Source organism: Rhinolophus hipposideros, assembly GCF_964194185.1.
Source record: "Rhinolophus hipposideros genome assembly, chromosome: 23".
Taxonomy (NCBI): Eukaryota; Metazoa; Chordata; class Mammalia; order Chiroptera; family Rhinolophidae; genus Rhinolophus; species Rhinolophus hipposideros.
The window spans coordinates 17,075,783-17,097,898 of NC_138069.1; the positions used below are offsets into that span (position 1 = coordinate 17,075,783).

The following is a 22,116-nucleotide window of genomic DNA, read 5'->3' on the forward strand; positions in this document are numbered from 1 at the left end:
AATAATTATCTCCTAAACAGCAGTTACATCTGCCTCCTTTCAGTTCTTCCAACCTGGAAAGCTCTTGGATAACTCTGAAGTTGGCCTTTCATGGTGGCTCTTCAGAGAACTTTGGTTCGGAAAAGATCGTTGTCTATATGCACCGATGAGGCTGTTAAAACACTAAAGGACTGCGGACACATGAGGATGCTATTCTCACCCACCCTAAATAGGCTTTGAGAGCTAAGAAGTTTTCGAGGATTTAGGGTCAGCAAACTTTTTCTGTAAAGGGCCACACAGCAAGTAATTTAGGGTTTGTTTGCAAGTCATACTAAACAAACGGGAGCAGCTGTGTTCCAATAAAACTTAATTTATGGACACTGAAATTTGAATTTCATATACTTCCCACAGTCACTGGATGGGATTTGGCCTCTGCCCTGTTGCTGACTGACCTCTGATGGAGGAGGACGGCTGACTAAGAAGGGAGTGGAGGGAACCGGCCTTCTGCAGCCAGATGCCAGGGTCAACAAGCTCTGACATACGGCTGTGGACGGAGTCAGGGGTGTGTGATGAGGGTTACCGAGACCACGTAGGGAAAACCCAGTGCTGGAGGCGCGAAGGGCTGATCACCAACGTCGCCTTCTCGGTGGTGGCCGGTGAGGAATTCGCGTTTAGGGGACGCGAACCCTCCGCTTCGGCCTGGGAGGCGCGGGAGGAGGCCCACGCCGCACCCCGGCTGCAGCTCCGGGCGAGGCCGGCGGGCCGGGCAGGCGGGGCGAGCCGGGGGCGGGGCGAGCCGGGGGCGGGGCGAGCCGGGGGCGGGGCGAGCCGGGGGCGGGGCGAGCCGGGGGCGGGGCGAGCCGGGGGCGGGGCGAGCCGGGGGCGGGGCGATCCGGGGGCGGGGCGATCCGGGGGCGGGGCGATCCGGGGGCGGGGCGGCGGCGCAGCGTCGCGTAGTCGTCGTCGTCGTCCCCGCCTCCTCCCCAGGGGCCGAGTCGGAGCCTGCGCCGCGGCTGCGCTCACAGCCCGAGGAGAGCGGCTCGCCTGGAAGCGGCGGCGGCGGCCATCGAGACCCACCCGCGGCGCGTCTCCCTCGCGCTCCCCGCGCTCCCGCGCCCCTTCAGCTCGCTCGTCCCCCGTCCTGCCTGTCCCCTGCGGCTGGCTGCGCCATGGCGTTGGCGTTGGCGGCGCTGGCTGCGGTCGAGCCGGCCTGCGGCAGCGGGTACCAGCAGGTGAGCAACGCCGGGTCCCGCCCCGGCCCCGGGCCTCGGACCCCAGACCCTGGCCCTGCCCTGCCCGCCGGCCACTGCGGTCCTCGTGGGCCCGGCGTGTGGCTCCGTGGACGCCGCGGCTTGGCAGGCCGCGCTGGGCCTGGACGGGCCGGTCAGGCCCCGCGCTCGGATTCCAGGCCGCCGCGGGCCGGGCAGGTCTCTCGGCGACCTCGGGTGGTGGCGGAACCTCGGCCCGGCCGCGTTTCCAGCGTTTCCCACGACGGGCGGGTCCCCGAGTCGGCAGCCCCCGCGACCCTCAGGAGGCACCGACCTGGGGACATTCGGTTTTCCTTTTTCCACCTTTGGTGTGATGTCTTTGGAAAGGAAAAAAAGAAAAAAAAAAAGGAGGGCAAGCATGAAATGGAAAAGGAAACTAGATGGAGAGAAAAGATTAAAACCGCTGCTCCTGCCGCCGACAGCTCCCCGCAGCGAGACGCGATTACTCAGGGCTGCAGAGCTCGGTCCGGGTGTCGAAACCCATCCCCCTCGCCTTCGTTTTCAGACCAAAGTCAAAAATGAGACGTGAGACCGGCCCGCATTTTGCAGCAAATTTGGAAAAGGGGATGTTTAACTGCTGAGGCCCCCAAAATGTCGAGTTACGATGAAGGCTGCAGGGCGTGTTCCTTGGCGTGTGTTTTAATAGCTTGGAAATGACGTTCAAAGAGATTTAATAGCATAGCTGGGGAGGAAATGTATAGGGGACGATTGGATTATTATCTAGGGTGTGATTTATAAATTGAGGCCCTAGGGAAAAGACCTGCTTGTTTCACTCGCCACTGTCTGTAGCCGGGTTTCCCTCAGAAATTCAGAGATCTTCTGCAGGGGTTTTAGAGATATTTAATCTAACACATCGTAATTGTGGGACTCGCGCCAAGTAGTAAGTGACGTTGATTGGGACCGCAATTAATTGCTGGCGTTTTGTCGTGTTTCAAATGCTTTCCGTATAATTTGCATAAATTGTCAATCGTGCTTCTGTAAAAATGAGCTGTTCAGTCATAATGATCTACAGTTTTGTGTTTTACAAATGAGGAAAAAAACAACACGATTAACGTATCTGAATTAACCGTGGTGCACCCAGTGACTGTTTTGTTTGCTGTCATCAGCTCTGTGTTGTAATTTCCTCCCTCCTCCAGCCGGACTCTTGAAATGACTGGTTAAGAATTTAGCTTCTTGGTTTCATAAACATGGCCAAATTGTGGCAATGCAGTCCAGTCTTTAGATCTCTCACAGCCTGCGATCTGGCATTTGCTTTTTTGTATGACCTTGGGCAAGGCTCCGTGTTCCTCCCTGCTTTTTTAATAAAATATGAATGACAGTTGTCACTTAACTGCCACCAGGGTATTTTAAAATCACCTGGACCCCATAGTGTGATTTGATTCGTTTCTTTCATCCTGCCTTCGATAAGGCAAACAAGCCAAAAGCTGTAGCTTCTCTTTGTACTGCCATCTTCTTGAGCTATTAGGTAATGCTCACATACTGCTAGAATACAAAAATTTTGGTGGAGTATCAAATCATGCATTCCTTGGTATAGTATTTAATAGCTTTAAATATGCAGAATTGAGGTATGTCAAGGACAGGTCATCTTTATTTTAAAATCATTATTTTGAAGAAATAGGCTTCAAAACAAGTGGGAAAAAAAATCTTCCTAGAAAAATTGGAAAATATGAAAGTCCCCCCCACCCCCCAGAAACCCAACAAAATCCTATAACCCAGAAATAATCCAAGTTAATATTTTGATGTGTATCTGTGTGGACTTATAGCCGTGTAAATATTCACAGGTATAGATCAGGATACAAGTGACAGATAAGGAAAGCTAATATTGATTGAGCATTTACTGTGCACCAGTCATGGTACTAAGTGCTTTGTATCCATTATTTCATTTAATCCTCACAAAAGCCCTATGAGGCAGGGTTTGGTATTATTGTGTAGAAGACAAAGTCAAGACTCCAAGAGGCTCAGTAACTTGCTCAAGGTCGCAGCTTCTAAGTAGTGATTACGAGGATAAATACACATCTACTTAAACCACAGGCTCACAGTCCAAATATAGGCATATGCATTAGCAGAGACTTAATGCACCCATACATACATATACGGGCACATCTTTGCACACAATTTCATGGGCCCGATTATAGTTGCACTATGTGCATGTGTGCCCATGTATATCATGCTCGCAGACATGTGCATTCACAAATTTGCATGTGTATTCACGCTCATGTATGTAGAAAGACACACAATGTAGCTACATAATAAGATGGGTTCACATTTTTAGTCTGCATTGCATGTAATTGCATGGCTGAATCATAATTTATCCACTTGCCCATTTTGGTCACTAAGGATGTTTATAATTTCTTTTCATTCACGGAAGTTTCTTTTACATACATTTTCATCTCTTTCCTTAATATAAATTTCCAGATGTGGAAATGCTTAGTCAGAGAATATGCATATTTAAAAAGCTTTTGAATTATAGAATGTTGGTGAATTATCCAAGCAACTTGATAAGGAGCACGATACTCTGGTTGTCACAAAAGGGCGTTCTGACTTCTATTTGATCTGGTTAATCAAATTGAGCTGGTCTTCTGTTGAAGTAAATGTAATGAAAACTGTATTATTCATTCATAAGTGCAAACACAGTTTTGTCCTAAAGGTTTTTTTATTTATTGGTAGTGCAGTATGTGCACAACTTGAATTGAGCTCCGTGACAGACTACACAGAAAGGCTGGGCTTATGGCTTTCTTGCAGCTTTATTATTTTTTTCCCCTTTTGCATTTGGAAACTGAGATTGTGTATCTAAACCTTTGGAAGCACTGTTTGAGAAAGGTCTAGGTAGGCCCAGTGTTGAGAAACATGTTATGTGTTACTCTCTCTGAGGACAATATTCTTGTTCACTCATTCAGAGTCCACTTTGCCTCACTGGAATAGGTTGCCTGTATCATTCATTTTGCCAAATACTTCCTGAAGTGTTTTGAGATATTTGGATTTGCATCCAGTATAAGTGGGCAATTATGACGCTGCCATATAGGCTTAAAAGTAGACTGCAGAATGTTTAGTTTTAGACTTGACTCATTGCCTGCAAAAGAAGTTGCCTGCTTGAGAGCACCACTAATAGTTTCTCTGATGGTTTGATGATAATTGTGGAGCACTTTGGGGATGATACCTTTTTGGATAAGTTCTTAGGATTGTGGAGGAAGGGAAAGAATTTCATCTGTGGTAGGCCAAAACCATATTCATGTTCAGATAAAGTCAGGATCCTGGAGCAAGGGCTGAATATTGCCCGTGTGGTTTAATTTTTGTAGTTTTAAGTCATTGTAGTTATATCATGAAATGCCTCTTAGAATGTTATTTCAAGATTTTAAGGTTATTTTGCTGTATTTGAGGCTTATATGACCAATGATCAAAGAAAACTTATAAAAGTGTTGAGAAGTGGGTAGAATTATTTCTTCAAAAATTTTTAAATTGTGGTAAATATACATACCTACATAATTTGCCATTTTAACCATTTTTAAGTGTACAGTCAGTTCAGTGGCATTAAATATTCACATTGCTGGGCAACCATCACCTCCATCCATTTCCAGAACTTTTTCATCTTCCTCAACTGCAGCTCCACACCTGTTAAGTAGTAACTCCCCATTTCCCCCTCCTCCCACCCCTGACAGACACCATTACATTTTCTGTCTATGAATTTGATTAAGTACCTCATATGTATGAAACCATATAATATTTGTCCTTTTGTCACTGGCTTATTTCATTTAGCAAAATGTCCTCAAGGTTGATCCATATTGTAGCATGTGTCAGAATTTACTTGCGTTTTAAGGCTGAATAATCCATTTTGCGCGTGGTTGTCCACACACTCACTCACACACACAGACACATATACACACCATATTTTGTTTACCCATTTATCTGTCCATGGACAACACTTGCTGTGGTTTCATCGTTCTTTTTATTTTTTTAAAAGATTTTATTGGGGAAGGGGAACAGGAGTTTACTGGGGAACAGTGTGTACTTCCAGGACTTTTTTCCAAGTCAAGTTGTTGTTCTTTCAGTCTTAGTTGTGGAGGGTGCCGTTCAGCTTCAAGTTGTCCTTTCAGTCTTAGTTGTGGAGGGCGCAGCTCAGCTCCAGGTCCAGTTGCCGTTTTTCTAGTTGCAGGGGGCACAGCCCACCATCCCTTGCGGGAGTTGAGGAGTTGAACCGGCAACCTTGTGGTTGAGAGCCCACTGGCCCATGTGGGAATTGAACCGGCAGCCTTTGGAGCTGGGAGCATGGAGCTCTAACCGCCTGAGCCACAGGGCCGGCCCCTACTTTGGTTTTTTAATAATTTATTCTTCTGTTATCTTTGAAGAAGTACAACTGTTTAGTGGAACTATATTCTTACAGTAATAGTGATGATGGCCATTTAGATAAAGCAGCTTTTTAACACTTTAATTAGAGATTAATGCTGTAAATCAGCTTGATGGGCTTATCTTTTATTCTCAAGTCATTTTTGCCAGTATGTGAGGCAATTGGTAAATATTATGCGTCAAATTTACATTTTCCAGTTGTAATTTTTTTCTTTATGTACTCCAGTTATAATTGCTTCTAGTGGCTGTCTAGATAGAAGTACAGTCTATATTGTTGCCTTCACCAAGCGAGTGTTATCAGACATCATTTAGCAGCACATCCTGCCGTTACAATTAGGCTGGCTAATTTTTTTCTGAATAATGCAATGTATATTAAAAATTCTAAATATTGATAGAATTTAAACGTTCCTGGTGGAATATTTCCTTACTGATTAAAGTTGTTCGTTTCATAGGTATATTTGTGTACTTTCCCCCTCCCCAGCAATTTAGTATAATCTTTGACAGATTTTTTAAAAAAAATTTGTATATTGCAATAATATCAATTAGTAGTTAATCACAGGCTTGAATGTCATTTGTAGGTCTCTCTGGAGATAGGATAGTTTATGACTAGAAATACAAGGGTTTAGGGAGTGGGTTCTGTTTAATAACAGTTTAATTTTTGTCCTACAGTGCTTAAATGTGGCATTTATAATTAAACATTTCTTGTTATATGTTAGTACACAGATATGTTCTTCATATACTAGAGTCAAACAGTAACTTTGAAAGGAAAACTGATTTTCTTTAGCTCAAGTTTGATGTGCGTTCTTCAGGCTTTTTGCTTATTTTTCTTTTTCTTAAATATTTTTTTAATTTTTCTTTTTTAAAATAACTTGACTTTTTGTAATGTTTGTAGATTTTCAAAAACATTGCGAAGATTTTACAGTTTCTATATATTGCACACCCAGTTTCTCCTATTACCATTGTACATTCCTATGGTACATTTGTTGATAATTAATGAACAAATGTATGGATACATTATTATTAACTGAAGTCCAAACTTTATTCAGATTTTCAGTTATCTAACCTCCTTTTTCTGTTCCAGGATCCCATACAGGTTACTGTTTTACATTTGGTCATCATGTCTTTTTAGGTTCCTCTCGGCTATGATAGTTTCTCAAATTTTCGTTATCGATGATCTTCACAATTTTCAGGAGTTATGGGTCAGATACTTATAGAATGTCCCTCAACTGGGATTTGTTTGATGCTTTTCTCCCGATTGGACTGAGGTTGTGTCTTTTGGGGAGGAGGACTATAGAGGTAAAGTGCCATTCCCATCACATTATATCAAGAATGCATACTACTGGGCTGGCCGGTTAGCGCGGTGCTCTTAACAAGGTTGCCTGTTCGATCCTCGCATGGGCCACGGTGAGCTGCACCCTCCACAACTAGATTGAAACAACTGCTTGACTTGGAGCTGATGGGTCCTGGAAAAACACATTTGAAAAAAAAAGAATGCACACTCTCAGCATGACCTGTCACTGTCTATGTTGACCTTGATCCCCTGGTTGAAGTAGTGTTTGTCAGGTTTCTCTACTGTAAAGTTACTCCCCTCCCCACCCCTCTTTGCATGTTGCGCACTTTGGAAGGAGGTCACTATGTGCAGTGCTCACTTAAGGATTGGAGAGTTGTGCTCTACCACCTCCATGAGGGCAGAGAATCTATGTAAATTAATGTGGGGTTTTTCTGCATGAGGCATTTGTCTTTTCTCCATGAATTTATTTATTCAGTGATATTGGTATGGATTCATTTATTTTATTTGGGTTACAATCCAATGCTACTTTACTTTGTTGCTCAAATCGTTCCAGTTTTGGCCATTGGGAACTCTCTCATTTGGCACCTGTGTCCCTTTGACATAGCTCCATCATTGTGGGTTTTTTTTTTTTTTAAAGCACTTTCTTACTGTTTGGTACTACACTCATTATGAATATTTCTGTATCATCCTAGAATCAGCCATTTCTCCAAGGAGCCCTGGTTCCTTTTATTAGAGAAGGATACTAGAAATCAAGATGTGCTCATTGCTACTAGGGTGTCATTCATTGCTTCTAGGCCTTCTAAGCTGACAGAGTAAAGAAATATATGTGTGTATATGTATCTGTAAACATCTCTATGTAACTATCTGTATCTATATTAAACTAACAACTCTAATCTATTGCTACATGGATCACTCTAGCTTCCTCCCCTCTCTTATCTGTAAACTCCCACTTCAACAGTGAGAAAACTAGCTCCCAATACCTGCTATCCATGTACTTAATTCTTCAGTTCTAATATACATGTGTGGCGGTATCAGAATTGTTAATCCACACCCCTGTGGGAATCAATTTGATTAACTGGAAGACAGGCTATATGTACAGTTTCTTTTGCTTTTAATCATACTGACTCACTCATTTCCAAAGTTACTTAGGTCAGCACCTTTTTTCCCTACCCTCTTCAGTGGGGTGGTTTCATACATTTATAATACAGTTAGATTGTTTTGTCACATTCTGCCTACCATCCTGAGAACCAGCAGCCACCTAAATGTTTTTTCTTTAATTTTGCAAAAATTACAGTTTACTCTTTGTGCTGTAAGTTCTATAGGTTTTTACAAATGTCCCGTTTTATTTTGCATTTTAAACTATGCTTTTTAAGGAAAATGGTAGGAATGAGTTCTTTTTATTTTCCAATTTTTCTATTAATATGTTTTGCTTTAAAAAAATCTTTACAATGTTTTATTTGGAAATAATTTCGAACTTACGGAAAATTGCAAGAACAAGTATATGTATTGCCCACATTCATCTTAAACATTAAGATTTGATTAACAACGAATACAATTCTTTAAAAATTGTAAACTACAGGTAAAATCCAAGTCCCTTTAACCACCACAATCCTTTCTCTATAGAAGTCAGTGCTTATGCTATTTACTTTGTTATTCAATTATTTTAAATTTATTTTGTCCGTATTACATTTAGATGAAATTTTAGGGACTCAGGAATATAGTGTTCTTGTATTTTGAAACTTTTTAATAGTTTTATGTTATAGCATCCAAACTTTTCATATAAGTTTGTGTTAATAAGCAGCTTTTGAAGCTTGTAATGTAGACTTCAGTATCTGGAAGGTTCGCCTTGGGCCTTGTTTAAGTAGAGACTGATTCAGGAGAACATAAAAGGACTTTATTAAAGCACTTAATCAGTAACAGTCAGCTTCTGTCATGAAGTAAGTAGTAGTGTGACTCTGGGCAAGAACTTGAACCTCCTTTTAGCCTTCATTTTCTTCTTTTGTAATATGAAGTAGTTGGACAAGACAATTTTGACTCCTTTCAGCTTTATAATTAATTTTGTGTGAGCGTGTGTGCACATGTGTGTGTAGAAGTTGGTGGCTTTGCTCCAACAAGACAGTATTCAAGTGATGATTTAGCAAATTTCTTTCATGATGAATAATTATTTTGTAAAGTGATGTCAATAAATACAGATGGGTGAGTTTATGCCAAAAGAAAAAAACTTATGCATGGTTTAAACAGACCGAAAATATCTCCTTAATAGTATACTTTAAAAGAATGAGTCACTGATAAGTACAGAATACTGTTTTGTAATTTTGCAGTAGTGAAAACATTCTGTTTGTAAGTCTTAACCTTTTGGTAAGCTTCAAACCACATCGTGTATATGATAGCAGAAAATTAATAATGCTTTTAGAAATCAGGAAAATTAATCATTTTTTAATTTTTTAAATAAACTATTTTTAGGTCAACTTTAGGTTCACAATAAAACAATCTTTTAAAAACAAGAAAATACTGATTTCAAAAGTTAAGCTTTTTTTTAAAGAAGCTGGCTCTTTGACTTCTAGTATTCTTGTTTATTGCTTTTAGTAGTTGCATTTTCAGAAGTTTAGAAAATCTGCTCATGTTACTATAGAAACAGCCTAAGATGTATGATTTGAGAGTTATCTGCAGCCTTGAAGATCTTACACATAATTGAAAGTTGAAAGAAGATTATTTTCAACACTTCTGTCCTTGTGCCACTGAGTTGCATTTTCAGATACAGTATTTTAAAGTGTGCTTGCAATCCATTCTACTCAGTCATGCATGTGAGGGTAGGCCACAGGTGGTCCAGTTTCATTTTAGGTGACAGATTTATCAAATTGAGGTGATCTCAGTTACGTGATCTTGTGAACTTTCTGGCCATCTTACCACAGTTCAACCCTGGCCAAAATGACTAGCTGAGTAGAGAGGGAGAAAATAAATTAATTGTTAGGCATGAAAGCTAATCATTGGCTTATATTAGCATCTACTATTGTTTGGAAGGTTAACGTATCTTTTATTTTCTCCATAGATCAGTTTAATGTAATCCAAATGCCATTATAAGTTTTAAGATTTCACATTTCAATGAAAATATTTTAAGTGAGAATCTGTAATTATGTTTAAAAGGATCTCAACAATTAATGAGATGAGTTAATTGATTTTGTGTTTCTCAACAGGTTGCTTAAATTATTATTTTGCTGTCCCTACTTAATACTGTAATTATTTCTGAGAAATAAACTTTTTTTCCCTTTAAAAAATATAGACTGACTTTCAAATACTACAGTGATAATACAAAAGGATATTTAATGATGAAGGAAAATTCCACCATGCAGTGAGTGTAAAAGGATATAAGATTATTTGTATTTCTCCCAAAGGCTGGAAGGATATCTGAAAGATGGGAGTATGGTGGTTTTATTTTCTTCTCTATATTTTTCTTGTGAATTTTTTTTTTAAATTTTTTATTGGGGAACAGTATGTTTTTCCAGGGCCCATCAGCTCCAAGTCGTTGTCCTTCAATCTAGTTGTGGAGGGCGCAGCTCAGCTCCAAGTCCAGTCGCCATTTTTCAATCTTTAGTTGCAGGGGGCACAGCCCACCATCCCATGGGGGAATTGAACCAGCAACCTTGTTGAGAGCTGGTGCTCTAACCACGCCACCCCCTCCTCTTGTGAATTTATACATTTTGTAACCAAGAAGAAAAAAGTATTTAAAAAAATCCCTTTGTGCTGTCTTCATTATTATAAAAGTGTTACTTTTATGCTTGTCTTAGAATATGTATAGAATGCAATGTTTTGGGTTTGTTTTTTCAAAATTTGTCTCTTGGTTTTAAAAATATCAAGCTATCATTCATCAAAATCTTTTTATGTTATGAGCCACTTGTAGTTAAATTAATAAGTGGCATTTATGAAGTGCCTCCTTGCGTGTTTAAATACCATTACGGAATGCACAAAGATGGGCCTCAGTTCTGCTGGTTAAAAGTTTTCTAAGCACCTGTGGACTGCTGCTTTGTTCTTTTTCCCTCTTTTCCTCCCCTTTTTTCCCCTTCTGTTACTTGATAGCACCTTGCACAGTTTTATACATGTAGTAACTATTCCTTAAATACCTGTTGAGTGACTAATCCATGAGAATGTATTATGATATTGATAAAATATTAATTAATTCAGAGATTAGATAGTAGATAATTTAGAAAATGGAATAATAGATAAAAGGCATCATTTTGAGATGGAAGAGATCACCTGTTTCCTGACACTTCTGGGAAGCTTCTGAGAAGATGAAACTTGAGCCTGGCCTTGAAAAATGGGTAAGATGTACATAAGGGAGACGTAGACTTGGGGGAAAGGGTAAACTGCTGTGATTTGTTGTTTCCCACGGGGACCTCATTCCAGTTCCTAGAATGCATCATGCTGTCTGGTCTGGAGGCCTCCCCTCAATTTCCTCTTCCTGGAAGGCCCCCTTCCTTCTAGTCCCTCGTCTTAGTTTAGGTGGTCTGTCCTAAGGTGAGTGTGAGTACCTCCCCTATTTAGGTTAGTTTCCCCTGTGCATGAGATTCTCCTTTTGTGACACTTTTTTCCCCTCCCCCAACCCTTGACATGTTTTGTAATTACATTTTTACCTTTTTTTTTTAACTTTTTAATTTAATTTTTATGTCAAAGTTTTACACACATGAAGGTTAGAGTTAAATAGATCCTTTAGGCTTACCAACAGCAGTCTCCTGTTTACTTATTTACCTGCCTATTCCTTAGCTCTTTTAACTGTTTCGCTATTATCCCTGTAGCTAAATGACATTTATAGTGTTCTGCTGCTTAATTTCTCAGTTTTTAGCATTTTAAAAATTGACATACCAATATGGGATGTAAGGATTTTAGCTTTTACCACCCTCCCACAACTGTAGTACTCACACGTCCTGTTTCTCCATTTTTCTAATACAGTTATATCCATAGTATGCTTAAATCAATATTCAGCATTCACAATAATTGAGAGTAATAAACACTGTTCATTGCTGAGATGTGTAGTGTATTGTGGTTACTTTAATTTGCTTGGACAGTACTTTATTTTTCCTAAAATTAATTTTTTATTTGGTTAATTTTCTATGTACCTGTCATAAATTTGCCAATAGCAATCAATAATTCATCGTCAGACTCACCCAGTAATCTTAATAGTTTTGATATGTTCAAACACATCACGTATTTCCTTGACTTCATTTAATGGGGGTGGAGATCTTTCTTGGCCTTTTGACTCATTCTAGATATTGCTCTCAAGGCTTGCTATTTAGTTGTCATCCTGGGGATTTGCATTCCCAATCATTTTAATTGAAGTGCCTTTCCTTGAGTCACATCTTTCTCCCTTGGTTTATGTCCTTGTTTTCATGGAACACATCTCTAGTATCTTTCTGAGGAAGAATGCATGGGAGGTTAAATTTTTTTTTTTAAGACTTTGAACATGTAAGAATCTTTAAAAAAACATCTTCATAGTTAGACTACTGCAGTGGAAACATTTTCCTTTAGAATTCTGAAGGCATTTGCTTCATTGCCTTCTAGATTCCACTGTTGCTGTTAGGAAGCCTAAAGCCAATTATGATGTCTGATTCTTAGATGTGGGGTGTCTCTCTCACTCTCTCTCTCTCAGCTTTTAGGAGCCTCCTTTTCTCCCCAGTGTTCTTAAATTTCACTATGTTGTATCTTTCTGTGGATTTGTTTTCATCAATTGTGCCAGGTACTCAGTTGGTCTGAAAGCTCATGTCTGTTGGTTCTGGGAAATTTTTTTAAAGTATATATTTGATTTTTTTTTTTTTTGCTTTGATATTTTTTTTCCCTTCTCTCATTGGATCTTCGACTTCATGTACTGATTCTTTAAATATTTTTAATCTCTTATATTTTCCATGTCTTTCTATTTTCTATGAGATTTTCTCAATTTTATCTACTGATAATTTTTTTAAAAAGATTTTATTGGGGAAGGGAAACAGGACTTTATTGGAGAACAGTGTATACTTCCAGGATTTTTTTCCAAGTCAAGTTGTTGTCCTTTCCATAGTAGTTGTGGAGGGTGCCGTTCAGCTCCAGATCCACTTGCGGTTGTTAGTTGCAGGGGGCAGAGCCCACCATCCCTTGAGGGAGTCGAGGAGTTGTGGTTGAGAGCCCATTGGCCCACGTGGGAACCGGCAGGCTTTGGTGTTAGGAGCATGGAGTGCCAACTGCCTGAGCCACCCGGCAGCCCCTGATAAAATTTTAATTTCTGTAGCCAATTATAATTTTCAGAAACTCTTCTGTAATTGTTTTCCATCTTTTTTAAAAAAAGAAAAATAGCACCCTGTCCTTTTTTTATGGTTCTAATTTTTTCTCCTGTTTCTCTGAGAGTATTGAACGTATTTTCTTTCTTTTTAAGTTTTCATCTTCCTGCATGCTTGTTTCCTCTGTGTTGCATTTGCTCTCTTTGCTTTGGTCTTTTATGACCTTTTATGTTACAAGCTTTCTTGAGGTGCATGGTGATCTTTGCTGTGTGAGTGTGTGCGTGGTCTGTAATGCAGTTTGGAAGCTGCTCAGAATGCTTGGTGGAGCTTTTCACTGAAGCCTGCATCATAGTGTGATCTGACTAGACTGTTTCTTTGAATAACAGTGTCTTTAGGTCTTTTCTCTCTGGCTGATCAGTTTCCCCAGAGAAAAGACCTGGTTGCTGGTATCCTGGGAGCTGATGGGGGGAAGAAGGCTGGGATATCTCAACATCTAGTACATAAATCTCCCAAGCACTTTTGTCTGATATGCTACCCTTTCTCCTCAACTTGAATGTCTCCAGTCCAGAACTCTTCGCTTTACTCTCTCCAGAGAATAAACCTCTAATCTTATAATGGGGAATTTGGGAGCTGTGTGTAACTGTGTCTCCAACCTTTCTTTCTGCTTTTAAATCTCATTTTCACTCCTACTTCTACCAGTATCTGGTGCCATCAGTTCTTGAGCATTGCATTTTGGGGGTATAGTGTGAGACAGGTTGCTTTTCTGTTTTCTGGTTTAAGATTCCTTTTTCTTGGGTCTGCTGTATTAGTTGCCACCTGTCACCCAGTTTCTAGCTTTCAGGATTTTCTTTCTTTCTTTCTTTCTTTCTTTCTTTCTTTCTTTCTTTCTTTCTTTCTTTCTTTCTTTCTTTCTTTCTTTCTTCCTTCCTTCCTTCCTTCCTTCCTTCCTTCCTTCCTTCCTTCCTTCCTTCCTTCCTTCCTTCTTTTTTTTTTTTAAGATTTTTATTGGGGAAAAGGAAGAGGACTTTATTGGGGAACAGTGTGTACTTCCAGGACTTTTTTTTCCAAGTCAAGTTGTTGTCCTTTCAGTCTTAGTTGTGGAGGGCGCAGCTCAGCTCCAGGTCCAGTTGCTAGTTGCAGGGGGCACAGCCCACCATTCCTTGCAGGAGTCGAACCGGCAACCTTGTGGTTGAGAGGACTCATTCCAACCAACTGAGCCATCCGGGATCTCAGGGGCAGCTCACCTCAAGGTGCCACGTTCAATCTTAGTTGCGGGGCAGAGCCCACCATCCCTTGCTGGACTCGAGGAGTTGAACTGGCAACCTTGTGGTTGAGAGCCCACTGGCCCATGTGGGAATCGAACCTGCAGCCTTCGGCATTAGAAGCACAGAGCTCTAACCGCCTGAACCACCAGATCGGCCAGGATTTTATTTCTGCTTCCTCTCCTGGTACTTGTCTTTGTGGTTAGTGTTTCGTTATTTTTTTGCCTTAAAATAAACAAAACTTGACTAACATTTACATTTAAGAGGGTTTTGGAAAGGATAAAAGGAAAACGTGTGTGTTTAATCTTTAACTGGAACATTATATTGTCATTACTTCTTTTGATTACGCCTTTTTTTGCTAAACTGCATACTTACTTGAGGTCAGAAACTGCAGGCTTACTTGAGGTCAGAAACAGCAGTCACATTCCTTGCTGTGTCCTCAGACCCCACACAGGTCATGGCCTGTCATGTTCTTTGAGTGGTGTTAAATTAATCTAGCAGTTAAACACCTGCATCATGGAACATTCTGTGATGAAGGGGTAGAGGGAAAGATAGGAAATGCTTAATGCATTTCCCACTCGGCTCTCATTATTCTTGCAGGAGAAGGGAACCTCATGACTAGGCCTACATTAAGGCAGGCTCTCTTTAGTAGAGTACCTTTTCCTTGCCATAATCTCTACCTCGTATATTCTACTCCAGTCGTCGTGCTAATCAGATCATCAAGCATGGTTTTGGAACTTCACAGCCGGAGCGAGAATTCTGGTAGCTCCTGGGCTGGCCAAGCAGGCTGCCACCAGCTCACGTGCCCGGCTTGGAGGCATGTCTGTCACTGTCTGTTTGTACATTTGACTTCACTGTCTTTCTAGTGTAGAATATTCCTTTTTTTTATTCTTAGGAGAGAAAATATTCTAGGTATTATAGTGCGATCAAAATACCAATTTTCCTTCATATGTACCACAAACATTTACTAAAACACCTATTTGTATCCAGTACTCTGCTAAGTGTTACCGGTTAAATACTAAATGTTAAACATTTTTTATTTCTAAAGAGAGAAAGGTTGGATGGTTTATGCTTCTTGTGCTTTTGTTACCATTTCTTTTTAAAATTGGGAATTATAGAACCATAATCTTTTCATTTTTATTATGAAATACTGGATACATACAAAAGGACCTTATGAAGCATGAAAATAAAACACCTGTGAGTCTACAACTCACGTCATAGCAATCTTTTTGTGAAAGTTTTTTGTTTCTCAGACCTCCTTGCTTTTAGAGCAGTCAGTAAGAGATGCTTTTGCCTTCATTGCTTGATAAAGCCCTGTTTCTCCTCGGTTCTCCCCATGTTTTCTGTGCTCCTTGTGCTAAGGCTCTGATTACTCATGGAGCCATCATCACTGTCCCTTCCACAGATGTGGTCGTCATCTGCCTGTGCTTACACGTCTAACCTATACATTTATTTAGTGATTTGTAACATCACTTGAATACGTTAGATAAATGTGACGTGGTACGTTAAGATGGCATTGAGGTAGCTACCATTTCTTTGGGTAGGATTCTGTTAGAGTTCCACATCCATGCCTGCTTCAGTCAGCATGTGCCGATAGGTATCTGTGATGTGCCACTCGCTGTGACGTGCTGGGTGAATGCAGCAATAAATCACGCAAAGGTCCCCGTCTGCAGATAGCCCACAGTGTACATCACAGATCCTCTGACAGGCTCTCTTTCTCCCCTTGCAGAATTGTTAGTGAAGTATGTTTACATACACAGAAACATACACAGATTATAAATGTACAGCTCAGTAAATTTTCACAAGCTGAAAACATATTTAACTAGTACCCAGACCAAGAACCAGCATTACTAGCACTCAAAGCTCCCTTCGGGTGCCTTTCCAGTTGCCCCTCTCCCAGGATAACCACTCACTAGCAAATGAGGTTTGCCTGGTTGGTCATTGTCACATGCACCTGAGAAACTACTTCCTCTGGTATTTCAGTGTAATGGGGTATAGGAATAGTGCTTCTGTCAATAGATTTAACGGAAAAATTGTTTGTCCTTGTTGACATATGTTGATCCTAATAATTACATATAAAGCAACATCTAACAAATCTCATCAAATTACATTTTTAACATCCAAAATTAACAGCCTAAATTATATTATGGCTTAAAGTAACAATCAGTCTGTCTAGTAAATTAATGAAAAAAATGGAAGTGTTCTTTCAGGAACATTAAGGGGAAAAAGTCAAAAATTGGTGTGTTTCTGGCTTGTTGTAGTGCCTGGTAAAATTTCACTGGGTGAAATATTCAAATTTCTGACTATCGAGGAGGAAGGTTGTTACGGGCTATGGCAGAAGAAAAGGCAGTGGAGGGAATGGGACGCTTGAATCACAATATATTTGCACGTGATGTAGCAGTCAGTCACTCCCCCTTCTTTCCTTCCTCAGCATCTGGCAACCACTAACCTACTTTCTGTCTCCATTGGATGCCTTTTCTGGACATTTTATGTAAACGGAATCTAGCAATATGTGGTCCTTTGTGACTGGCTTCTTTTGCCTAGCAAAATGTTTTCAAGTTTCATCTGTGTGATGGCATGTGTCAGTACTTCGTTCTTTTTGGATAGGATGGGTTATTATGTACCATATTTTGTTTATCCATTCATTCGTTGAACATTTTCGCTATTATAAGTAATGCTGTTATGAACACTCATGTACATGTTTTTCTGTGCAAATATGTTTTGTTTTTTTGGATATAATGAATGGAAATGCAGGATCTTTTTGTAACTTTATGTTTAACTGTTTTTGGAGGAATTCCCAAGCTTCCCTACAGTGGCTGCACCACTTTCTATTCCCACCAGTGATGTACAAGGGTTCCAATTTCTCTACATACTCAACAGCTCTAGTTATTTCCATTTTTAATTTTTTATGGCCATACCAATGGGTGTGAAGTGGTATCTCATGGTTTTGATCGGCATTTCTCTGATGACTAATGATGTTGAGCATCTTGTGTATATTTTTTGCCCTTTGAAAAATTAGATTGTCTTTCTATTGTTCAGTATCTCTTTGTCGGAATTACTTAACTTATTTTAAATGTCCTCCCCTAATAACAACATAATAGAGAACTGTTCTTGATGTAAAGAATTTTGGTGATGTTAGAATAACATAATTTATAGTCAGTGTACAATTAAAAGTCTACCATCTATATATAATAGAGAAATTACAGCCTCACCAACGTGGGCTGTTTCTGAACGACAGAGTAAAACAGCATACTCAGTTGTTTACCTAAAGAAGTGTGCTTATTTACTTTCTGATAAGTATACTGTCTCATTTGGTAGGATTTAAAGAGTATGCAGAAGTAGTGGGTTGGTAATGAGGTTTAAAAATTGCATTTTAAGGTAAAAGTTTTAGAAATTAATTCTAAAATTAGAAGTGGTAAATAACATTTAAAGCTAGAGTTTAGGTATTGATTCAGGATTTTGAGACTTATTATTAACAATTTAAAAACGGGATTTAGAACTTAAAATAATTTTCTTGCTGTTAAAATCGGGCTCAACCAAGAAGAAAATAATGAGTGGTATATAAATACTTGTAACTTCATGGAATCATTGGATAGGTCAACATTATTTTCCACATACTTGTTTTGTGTGAATTATGCAGTATGTTTTGAAACCTCTTCTTGTGTATAAGAATTTGTGGGGGATTTTGTTTTTGTTGTTTAGTAGTGTTTGTTGTTGTTGTCTCATTCTTAGTAAATAGAATCCAAGAATGATTTTTGGAGGCTGGCCCGGTGGCTCAGGTGGTTAGAGCTCCGTGCTCCTAACTCCGAAGGCTGCTGGTTGGATTCCCACACGGGCCAGTGGGCTCTCAACCACAAGGTTGCCGGTTCAACTCCTCGACTCCCGTAAGGGATGGTGGGCTGTGCCCCCTGCAACTAGAAAAACGGCAACTGGACCTGGAGCTGAGCTGCGCCCTCCACAACTAAGACTGAAAGGACAACAACTTGAAGCTGAACGGCACCCTCCACAACTAAGATTGAAAGGACAACAACTTGACTTGGAAAAAAGTCCTGGAAGTACAAACTGTTCCCCAGTAAACTCCTGTTCCCCTTCCCCAATAAAATCTTTTTTTTAAAAAAAAGAATGACTTTTAAGTGCCTTTAGGTACTGCCTTCGGTACAGTTGTTAATGTTTTACCTTAGTTAGGCCTAATCCTAGCCCTGGCTCTGCAATTGCTTAAAAACAGCTCATTTCTAAATGAAAGGTATCTTTAGAATTACTTAGGGGAGCATAGTGATGAAGTCTTCTAGCTGGGGTAGGAACTCAAATGAAAATTTAAACCCATAGCATATAAATGTCTTTAAACTTGTTAAATTCAAGTTTGCTTCTGGTAGAACTAGAGCCATGAATAATTTCTAATGGGAGTTTCTTTAAACTGTTATTTAGCTAAAACATTTATTTCTAATAGCAGTACAGATAGGGTACAGAGGACTGTAGTAAGGAAAACACCCTTTATTTTAGAAGTCTATATTTCACAGGCTACCCCAGAAGATCGTGATGTATCTAAAGTGGGAACATGGACGAGTCTTAGGGGTTTTCTGGGGAGCCATGACAGAGTCTGTTGGAGTACAGAGAGAAGCGTCAGGAAAGTGGGAGCGAGGCACAGTCTGGGGTGTGCTAAAGAGAAGGCCACCTGAATTTTCAGACGGTTGGGTTATTCCTATCAGCAATGGGGATACAGGTAGTTTTGTACTAGACTCAGGACTTTATGTGGCATGCATAGGAAAAAATACCATTTTTACATATTTAGAGAGAAGTAAAATGGATCAGCAATGTTGAAAAAAAATTACGTGTCGGGAAAGAATCCAGCCCCCCACAGCTATTTATTATCTGTCAGTTACACAATGAAATAATTCCCCCCTCACCCCCACCCCACTGCCCAACAGCACAGTACAGGGAGAGAGCAGGAGGTCCCAGCACTTTCCAAACCTGCCTCTCACAGTCTCCCCTACAACCGGGATGCAGTCACAGGTAGGCTGTGCTCAGGCTCCCACTGGTCCAGGTGAAACCTAGAAGAGACTGAGTCTCTTTCTAATGCCAGCCCCAAAGTGACAATGATGCTTATCTTCTGACGGAGCCTCAGGAAAGAGCCTGAAGATCCCTCAGCCCTAGGGATGTGGCAGGGAATATTGCACAGGAAGGGTTCTCAGGGACAGAAAAGGGGGACCTTAAAAATACATTGTGGGACCAAGTAACCATTTCATTAGCCTTATAGATAAGCCCACTCCAGGTCCAGTGCACGTGTCTCCGCTTATTCGTGTGCCTGACTTGTTTGGCTGGCAGAGCCTAATTGATGGCTGTAGATGCCCCCAAAGTGTAAAAAGATGTATACTTAGGGATTCGGTTGTTTAGCCAGTTATTCACACAGACGGTGGTCACTAAATACTTTTTTGAAGGTGATGGCCTCTTTTCCTCCCACATTGTAATATTTTATTTTAAGTACCTTTCTTGATGGAGCCTAAACTTATCACCAGCATCATACCCTGTTTCCCCGAAAATAAGACCTAGCCGGACAATCAGCTCTAATGCGTCTTGTGGAGCAAAAATTAATGTATGACCAAGTCATATTATTTTAGATAAGACTTGGTTTTATATTATAGTAAAATAAAACTGGGTCGTAAATTAATGTTTGCTCCGAAAGATGCATTAGAGCTGATTGTCCAGGCTAGGTCTTATTTTTGGGGAAACACTAGAGAACAAGCCAGCGCTGGGAAGCCTGTACAATGAGGTCCTGGGGTCTTCTCAGTATGTGTAGTTTCCGTAGTCAGAGTGGGTATTTTTTGTTGTTTTTGTTTTCAGTTGGAAATAATATTAGTACATAATGCTGAAGTGGTGAATTTTAATGGAGCAAAAAACGTCACCCGGAAATGTTTCTTTTTTGCTCACCAAAGAGAAAATGGGGGTTTCTGAGAAGGTTGGAATTTCTTTGCTCTGTTATCTGTTACCCTGATGTGGGATGATCAAATTTCTTATTTCCAGGTTGCTAGGAAACAGGCAACCTATCTTGTAGATACTGGCATATAAGACCTCTTTGTTCTTTGGACCTCTGTATTTCTTAGAATTGTTACACTTCCTTTCTAAAACCTAAATTATGCAGAGGCAATATGAGTATTTGACCAAGCTCAGGAAATATAAAAACAGGTTTAAAGAGTATTACTAGGTTTAAAGAACATTACTAGCTGCAGTATATTAAGGCAACATTCTTTTAAAGTCTGTATTTGCCTCTGTTTTTGCCCCAGACTCTTCTTTTTGCAATGTCCCCAGGGCACAAGAATGGTTAGATGGGAGTAGGCTGAGAAAACCCTGTCTAGAGCTTCGGATAATAATAGTATTCCAGGTGAACCATGGCCCCAGGACTTCTACTTACTGATTTGGTGTCCCAGGAACACTGGCTTTACTATAGCTATCTTGCCCATAGCCTTCCTTTAAAAGGCAAATTCATCTTAGGTTACAATACAATTATTTTGGGAGTCCTTTAAATTTAACATTAGATTACAAGAGTTTAAAAACTGTGATCAGATGGTAGATGGTGATGAAAATATGGCACAGAAATTTATCTGAAACAGAATGTAGTATTAATCAGAAAAGTTTTGTTGCCTTCCAATTTTGAATAGCATAGGGACTGGAGACTGAGATGGCTGGTTAAAATTGAATGAATTAGGGAGTTGTACTTCACGTTATGACAGGTCAGGCTCTCTGTTTTTTTCTTTCAATTCAAAAGAGAGTTCTTCGTAGCAGTTGGTTTAGAGTGTGTGTTTTTTACAAGTGGCTTAGTTGACTCTATATATCATGATTGTACACAGTGGGGACCCAGACCCCTGTCAGACACACAGATAAATACTCTGTTATTACTTTACAGATGGACTCCTATTCTTAGCCCATTCATCATTTAAATGAGCTGTAGTCTGTTGTCACCTTGGAAAAATTAAATCAAATGCCATTGTTCTATGAAGATGAATGAGTTGGGTAAACTATCCAGACTGGCGATGGCAGGAAGGCACACTTTTAGTGTGAGTTATTTAAAGTAACAGGAGCTGTAGATTTGCCCAATGAGAAAGTTGCCGAGATAAGGAAGAGAGATGTGTTGACAGGTTATAAGTAGAATCAGGTAGAATTTTATGTTTTCTTTTTTTTAAAGATTTTATTGGGGAAAGGAAACAGGACTTTATTGGGGAACAGTGTGTAATTCCAGGACTTTTTTCCAAGTCAAGTTGTTTTCCTTTCAATCTTAGTTGTGGAGGGTGTGGTTCAGCTTCAAGTTGTCCTTTTGGTCTTAGTTGTGGAGGGCGCAACTCAGCTCCAGGTCCAGTTGCCGTTGCTAGTTGCAGGGGGCACAACCCACCATCCCTTGCGGGACTCGAGGAATCGAACCCACAACCTTGTGGTTGAGAGCCCACTGGCCCATGTGGGAATCGAACCGGCAGCCTTCGGAGTTAGGAGTACAGAGCTCCAACTGCCTGAGCCACTGGGCCAGCCCGAATTTTATGTTTTCTTAAATGTCTCGATTAAGATCTAATTTCTATGCATAAACTGAATATAATGGTAAACCTTGGTTTCCTATAATTTATCTTTGCCATAACAGATCATTATTAGATTATTTTTCTAACTTAAAAATTATACAAGTGATAAATATTCATTACAAAAAATTAGAATGTACATATAAATAACAAGAAAAAACTGGAGATAAACAGTGA

At 40.1% G+C, this 22,116-nt stretch overlaps 1 protein-coding gene across 1 annotated transcript in view; it reads left to right on the forward strand.

Annotated features, from left to right (window-relative positions):
- The first annotated feature begins 901 nt into the window (after positions 1–901).
- NDFIP1 (Nedd4 family interacting protein 1) overlaps positions 902–22,116 on the forward strand; it is a 43,112-nt gene continuing 21,897 nt past the window's right edge. The window contains exon 1 of the mRNA XM_081035074.1: positions 902–1,211. Within this exon, the coding sequence (XP_080891200.1) occupies positions 1,149–1,211 (63 nt within the window). The 5' untranslated portion in view covers positions 902–1,148. The remainder of the gene's footprint in view (positions 1,212–22,116) is intronic.